Consider the following 8060-nt stretch of genomic DNA (forward strand, 5'->3'; position numbering starts at 1 on the left):
GGATTCGTGTGGATTTTTCCTTTTTGGTGTATCACTTTTCATTTTAGTACTTTTACATCATTCTTTTTTATCTTTGTCTTGTCGATAATTTTTTCTTTCACGTGCTCAATTACCGTTGCACGTCCACATGTCAAGGACAACTATAGTTATTAAAACCATTCAGCTACGCATCAAAGGCGATAGCTCGCGATAGCCGCGTCGGCAACGGTACGAGACAAAAAAAGATTTATCAGGTCCACCACATCGTTTGCTTTTTATTCTAAGAAAAAGATAGGAGGAGAAAATCGCCTTCACAGCCCCTTCTCCGCCCTCCGCCTCATCCTCTTCTCCGGCGCCGCCACCCCACCCCTTCTATCGAGCGGTGTTGCCTCTCCTTCCCGGTACGTGAGCCGCCGCCTCGCCGCCGCCCCTCCTCCTCCTCCTATCTTCCGTTGTCTCGCCGCTGCAGTCGTCCCCGTGAGCAAGCTATCTAGGCTAGGGTTCATCGGAAAGAAAGGAAAAAAATCCCCATTCCCTCCGCCGTCTCCTATGCCCCGCTCCCCGCCTACTCTTCCTCTCTGCAGCATCATGTTTATCCTCGACGTAGAAGGATAGCACGGACTGAAGAGACGCCCTGCCGCCGTGCTCCTTTTTGTAGGGACGGGGAGGGGGACGGGAAAGGGAGGCCCGAGGGCGGCAAGTTCCGTCAGATGGTAGTGGCCGTCGCCTCGGAGGGCGCAGGGGAGGCGCGCTGCTCGCGTCGCTCACGGAGCCTTGAGAGGCGCTCTTGTTCTGCACGGAGGACGCCGGGGGCTACTTCCCCGTCGAGTCCGCCGCCCGGGCGCTTGTGCGGCTGGCCGATGCCGAGGTCGCCAGCCCCGACGAGATGCTGCTCGCCGTGCGCGCCATCACCTGCAGGTATTTTCAGGAATGGAGAGAAGCACCCTTCTCTCTTGTGTGATGCAACTTTGAGTTCTTTGTTTCACTGAGTATTTTTGAAAGAACTAATTGATCTTCAAAATCCAAATATATGTACAATTCAGATATTTCACTGAGCTTCTGTTTTTGTGGAAAGCAAATATATGTACTCCAAAATCCAAATTGATCTTCTGAGTCAATTACTATGGCATATTTTTTCCTCATCTACATACTTTTACTGTTTTACAGATTGGTTTTTTGCCTTTTTGTGGCATCTTTCGTTTCATCTGTTAAGATAGCCATAACTAGTGACTTAAACCTCTAATATCTTGAGTCAAGATTCCTTCTTAAAGTGAAAATTTTCATTTATTCTGCTGCTGCAATGATTGGCCATCTATATATTTGGCTCTGGCTTACACGTGGCATTTCTTTTCCCTTTTCTGTAGGATAGAACTTTTCACTGTAAGCTACTAACTTAGCAGTAACCTACTATTCAATTTACATGTTGTGACTACAGATAACAAGGTTTGTATTTTCTACTCAGCTGGTTGGATATTAGTTATGAAGGTTGTCCCTGGATTTTTGCTCTATCGAGGACTGCATGAGCTTGGTCAATATGCATTCTTGGAAATTCTCTGGGAGCCAGCCATAAAGAAGGAATTCCTATTGTATCCTGTGGCATTCTTAGTTAGGTAGGTCCAATCTTCCATCCTTTGTTTTATGTTTCTTCTATTGTTTAGTTTTCTTGATAACCAGTTATAGTATTGGTCTTACACATGTATTCTTATTCTTTGTTTGTGAGGATAAACATTTCTATGCTCGCTTTTGTAGGTACTAAATATAACCAGATGAACTGTTTTTGCAAACGTCAGAGTGCTAATTACACGAGTTCAAAGATTAAGCTGAGTCCGATCTATTTTTTTGTCAATTTAGTTTGAAGGTAAATCGTTTTACAGTCATCCCGTTAGAACTTGACCAGACAACATGCATGGTGGTTTGTAGTTTGTTGACATAAATGTCAAACAGTTTATATCTGCATAATTCTAGAAGTGCTCTCTTATAATAATCCTCGGTACAAGTTGTATCAGACTAGCAGTATAATGTTGGATGAATTGATTTAATTAATTAGTGACTATTTTTGCATGAGATGATCATTAACTTTAGTTATTTATGTGAAATATGCATAAATAATTTTTTGTGTTGTGCCCATGTCCCATGCATATATGATTTCCTTTTGCTACGTATGTATTCATGTATATACCGCATCCATTTGGCTGAGTTGCTTGCCTTGCTTACTTCTACAAATAAAGTCGTTTCATATTGGAATTATGAAACATGATTTCTATTTTCCTTGAAGACCAAGGAATCATATTTTATTTATTTTCTGGAAAAGATCAGCATGCTAATTTTTCCTTAATCTTATCGAGAATTTGTTATTGCCATCAGAAGGTGTACTACTTGACCATGCAGAATACAAGGTGTCACGATGATTTGATGAGGTAAGGTAATCGTTGAGTCATGTTGTCAAATGCTAATGGATGGAATTTCTAATGTATGGCTGGAACAACAAGTCGGTGATGATATTGCAACGTCTTATTTGAGAACTGTAGACATGGTTTGCCACACTGGACCTTGTGAAGATTATGTCTGTTCTTTGTTTAAGACTAATTGTACACATTCATGTTGCAAATATTTCTTCGGTTTCTGTTCTCAAGGGTATAGTAATGTAGAAATGGCTAAATTTTACAAATTGTAGTACTTCTTGTGAGCAAGCATTCAGTTCAAAAGCTGCCTAACATGCTGGTAACTTGCTAAATTAGGCATATAATATTATAATTTTAGTTTCATCGGAGAACTTCTCTTTAAGACAATGGCAGTGAACATTTGTTTCCGATAATGACAGTGGATATCGTATATTTTGCTCTCTAAAAATGAACTATTGTGGTGTTCTTCACCTATCAGTGTGCCATGTTTTCTATCTAAGAATATGCCACATTTGCTAAATAAACCAGCTCATTAAAGTGATGGACAACTAAATACTTTTTATAGAGCTAAAATAATATATAGGCAACCAAACAACCTTCCCTTTCAAAAAAAGCCAAGAAAACATCTGGGTAACTTCCTGGCGCGGCGGAGTGCCCTTGCCCACTAGTACATATTGTGAACCCTCAACTCATACAATTTTGAAGAAAACATGAACTGGATATATGATGCATTTTCTTCAAAGTATGGTATATTTAGTTGGAAAGAATGACATTTTGTCAAGGAAGAAACTGCCTTAAATCCCTTATGATAAGCACGCGGTTGATCTGGGTGCAACTCATATGCACCAGAATACTTGGCTATAGCATGTTTTGTTAGATCCATTCTTAAGAAAATGCATTATTCTTGAAATGCGGCACGCTCACTGCAGCTTGACCACGTCATCCCTGCCAGTGCCGATTAGCTCAGCCTTGGTGGCGGCGGGCTCCTGGACCACCTCAAGCAGGCGCCTGCTGCAGCGGCCGACATGTGAGGTATGCTCTTTGGTACTAACTCTTCATTCTCGACATCTGGCTGTGTCTGTTCCTCATATTGTCTCCAAATACCGGTGCGAAAAGGCTTTCTTCTAGATCTGCTCATTATGGTTCTCCAAATACAATACATTCAATGATATTGTAGTTTTTGTGGGCTTGTTCTTTATAGGAAAATAATTGTACACATAGCACTATAGTTAGAAGCAGGTCTATGAAGGCATGGCTTCAAAATTCCATATACATGTTTTGTTCCTTTTCCTTTCCATATCTATGGTTTTCGTACTAATTTATGTTTTCCCCTCAAGGGAGGACATGTGTATTTGAGAGAGGGTTATGGAAAAGAGGGGGCTGGACTAAGAGGAAGGAGTGGAATCACATGATGTGCATTGCATTTTTGTCTGTGCAATCCAGTTATATACTGATAAGGCTTTATACAATAATAAGCTCCCTATCTTTTGAACGTCACAATTAGTACAGAGGGACAAGTCATTTCTGACAATTGAAGATCAAACAAACAATACTGCAGAATTATGCCAATATAAGTTTTTGATGTACATTGAGCTTGTCAGTTTTACTGTCACCTTTAATTTTGGAGACATGACTAACTATTTTCTCCACTATTTGGCATCTTCCCATATTCATCTTGACAGTCTGGTTTTCTATGATCTTGTTTTCTATTTGCAGGGGCAAATTATATTTCAATGATACAAATGGCTGATGTTAGTTTTGGTATATATGTGGTCAAGAAGGTTGTCAAGTAGTGATGGCCTCAGATTTGTTATGGGGCAGTTTTTTTTAATAGAGCGCTTCTTGCGCACAAGCACTGGAACCATCGGTCTATGACATACATGATTCTCTATAACTTCTACCAGAATGCTTTCTTTGTGTTAATGCTCTTCTGGTACGTATTCCCACCTCTGTGTGTTTCTCATATGATGTAAGCTCAGTATATCTGTGTTACCTTTGTTACCTGTCACCTACAATTTGACTATCCAAATGTATGAATATACGGAAGCATCATCCCGCACTCCCTTTTGGCCTTTTTGGACCCCTTGTAATGTACACTGGTCTAATTAAGTTCTTAATGAATTGATTTAGGCACACTACATATTCTGTAACTCTTGTGCTGATAGATTAGAGTACTGCTTTCCATTCCATTATCTGCACATCAGTACCCACAGTAGTGGTTGATATTCTAGAGGACTTACTCATAATAGTCATAATACCCTTCTTTATTGTCTGAGACTATTGAGGCAAAGCTTCAAAATGAGAGCTACAACCTGACACTCTTCTGAAACATAATGGTAGATACCTTGTAACATAGCCTTGTCCTTTCCTATGTACATTTCTTCACATAAAATATCAGTTCTGTTTCATGTAGCAGTCTTCTTTGTTAGTAATGTTCCATGTTTCTGTTTACATGTACGTTCATTAATTTTCCCGTTTGAACCCCCTTAATTAGTAAGGTGATCTCACAAGCTTGGGTCCTAAACCACAAGAGCTCGAGAAAGTCGTCATACATTCCTTCTGTAGTGCACTAGCAACCTCGGATACAAGTACCAGTGGTGGTTTCTCTGTTCATAGGAGACATGCTGAAGACTGTCTTCCTCGGACGGTTAGCATTGCAAGCACTTTTTGACTCCACTTGATGTCTACAAAATTTCTGGCTTATTGAATGATATGGTTACTTGCAAGACATGTCGTAGAATCCACATAGAACCGAGTGGCATTTTCCTCACATTTCATGGTGATTTTAATTTGAGCATTCAGCTTGAATACCCTTTAAACTTTCCGTCGTTGTGCTCTTATAGTTTTGGTGTAGCACTTCATGTCACAACTGAATGTTGAATTCTTACCACTGCAGAAACTTCAACATATACTGATTCATTAGATAATGAGTATGTGTGAGCTCTTGTTGTCTTTCTGGTTGAATGTTGAATTCTTACCACTGCAGAAACTTGCAACATATACTGATTCATTAGATAATGAGTATGTGTGAACTCTCTCTGTCTTTCTGGTTCTACCTCATGCCATCAGTGTTTTGTGTTTCAGATGCCCTAATCTCCCTTGTATTTAAGCGTCATTTATTAGCTCTTCCGAAATTTGTCGCCAAAGTAAGTGGAATGGGCGCTTTCAACCTGGCACCGCCCAGATTTCTCTCAAGAGGCGCCACTAGGTGGCGCCCCAACCCCTAGTGTGCATGAAAGGCAGACACACTCCGGCTGAGGTTAACTATATCTACACACGAAGTCGGGCGAGCACGCAACTGTACACGTTTGTTGGCTGGGCGCAACTACAGTCTATAGTTGTACACCTGCCGTCCGCATACAACTTCTTTTTTGCGAGTGTCCGCATACAACTACAATTGCACATTCCTCATTGGCCACACGCAAGTACAATTGCACATGCAATACATGTTTTACAATTGGGCTGCTAGATTTTTAAGTTGTAGTATTTATGTTTTTCATATTTATGAAAATATATTAGAACATTAGATCTCATGCAATACATGTTTTAAATTATCGTAACATCTATAGCCATATATGAAAATGCACATATTTGAAACAACCATCTGAGGGACAGACTTTATGTCACACAACGACTACTTTTCCGTGTCAAAGACCGCTTAGTGGCCAGTAACGCGCGACTTGAATTTTTTCTATTACACTATACCTTTTTAAACAAAACTAGATAATTGCCTGTGCCTTGTAAGGATATAAATATTCTAATAGTATGTTAGTTCAGGATTTACCTGCTCATATTGATGTGATTATGTAAATAAATGTTTATCAAATCAATGTCATAATTTACCTATCTAAATAAATTTAGTATTTTATTTGGTAAGAACTAACTGAGTTAACAAAAAAACATAAATTTATTTGGTAAGTCAATAAAATGTGGGATAGTTAAGACCGTTTCAAGAAAAACCGGTAAAAACAAGAGATCAGAGGGGGAAAATCAAAACAAAGAGAGGAAGAGGAAAACGTAGGTAAGGTTTGATGAAGCACCATGCCTAATAATTGGTGTTTTTTTAATCCTATCCCCAACTATGGTGTTATTTTGTAATTTTATCCTCGGCCCAATATAAATTATAGCTATGCCTATTAGAAATACAAATCTCTATCTCTATCTCTACTACTTAAAAGGAATCCAAGGTTTCCCCTCCGGTCTTGCGTTCTCATTTTCTTCCGCCTCCAACCCGTTTGGATTTTTTACCACCTCCCATGATTACAATTTTTTTCTTACCGAAACGTTGTTTTCTCACATGTTTATCAATCGTAACCCTTTCCCTCTTCCCGCCTTGCGCGAACTGGTGTCTCAGTGAGATCGGGTGGGTGGGCGTGCCTCATGCAGGATTTGGTCTGGATGATGCTCCTATCCTCGAGAGCTCGACGCTGAGGGCGATCCACCGCTGCCACTGCCAGCCTTCTGATCCACAACTGACAGACATGTCTCGAGATCACCATGCGCCTAGGGCTTCATGCACCATGCAAAGGGACGTGGCCACTATGACGAGGCTGTGCAGCTCACCTCCAAGCACATGTCCAAGGTAAGCTTGGCTACTCCTTAGGCTTTGTGATGAACATGTTTTCTTCAGTTTTCAGGATGGTCATGTTGACGATTTCAAGATCTTGATTGCAAGGTATTGCTATAGCTATTGGTCATGCAATATTGTGAGGCTTGAAAAACATACTTGTTCGACATAACTTTGATTGTGCTCTCATAGGTAAAACCAAACTCTGTCCAATAAAAAATTGGCATAGCTTAACATGCTCAGAAGGGTAAGCTTATTTCATTGGAGTTATCACGTCCAATATTCAGAAGAGGATATTCATGTTGATGCATTATCCATAATTATTCTCGTTGTAAGGACGTGATTCCAAGGGGGTCATGGAAAGTAAGCAAGCATTTGAAATCATGTTTATTTCCTTAAATTGGTTGAAATTTTCTATGCTAATGCTTAATTTATATGCTCGAACTTTCAGGTTTGGATTTACTTTTGTTATGGGAAGCTTGCATCAGTTGTTGCAGAAAAAATGCATTGCTCATAAAGAAGTATTCTGGGCTTTTGAGATATAAATTCTGGTGTTTAGATATTCTATATTTTAGAACCTAATGTTGCATACCGAGCACTATTTTTGCCAGTTGAAAGCTCCACCGGGTGCCTTCTACAGAGTAGTTAGTTGCCAGACTCCATTGTTATTGTATTTCTTAGCTATTCGAGGTGTATATAATAGTGTAAATGCTTCATAAAATAACAAAAATGTATTGAATGCATAATAGAACTGTATAGCGTTTGCCCTTGGAGAAACTTGTATGGAGTCATATTGTGATCTTCTAGATTTATGTTATGATGTTACAAGCTCAAAATAGTGAGTTTCATTTCACATATTACTATACTAGACTCGGCCTTGTTCACCGTTTTAATGCCTACTGTCGGTGTAAAACTGAAAGCCCAATTTGTTTCCAACTAAGGACCAAAACTGCACTTGGATGATCATTTTCAATAATTTTTTCATTGTTGTTATTTTGTTTTTCATGTTCCAGTAACTGCAACCTGATACTTGTTTCTACCTTGATGTTAGGCCCTAGCATGTTGAAGCTTTTTTTTGAGGGAATGCCATCATGGCTACTTTATTACATAGG

At 39.7% G+C, this 8060-nt stretch overlaps 1 protein-coding gene across 1 annotated transcript; it reads left to right on the forward strand.

The window, feature by feature from the left end:
- Positions 1-211: 211 nt before the first annotated feature.
- LOC123132177 (uncharacterized) lies at positions 212-7754 on the forward strand. Its single transcript, XM_044551949.1, has 7 exons — positions 212-380; positions 638-897; positions 1415-1589; positions 2325-2396; positions 3311-3413; positions 4098-7311; positions 7400-7754. Exons 2-6 carry the CDS (start codon positions 690-692, stop codon positions 4116-4118), a joined length of 579 nt encoding a protein of 192 aa, XP_044407884.1. The 5' UTR covers positions 212-380; positions 638-689; the 3' UTR covers positions 4119-7311; positions 7400-7754.
- Positions 7755-8060: the final 306 nt, after the last annotated feature.

Source organism: Triticum aestivum, chromosome 6A (genome assembly GCF_018294505.1).
Source record: "Triticum aestivum cultivar Chinese Spring chromosome 6A, IWGSC CS RefSeq v2.1, whole genome shotgun sequence".
In the NCBI taxonomy this organism is placed as follows: domain Eukaryota; kingdom Viridiplantae; phylum Streptophyta; class Magnoliopsida; order Poales; family Poaceae; genus Triticum; species Triticum aestivum.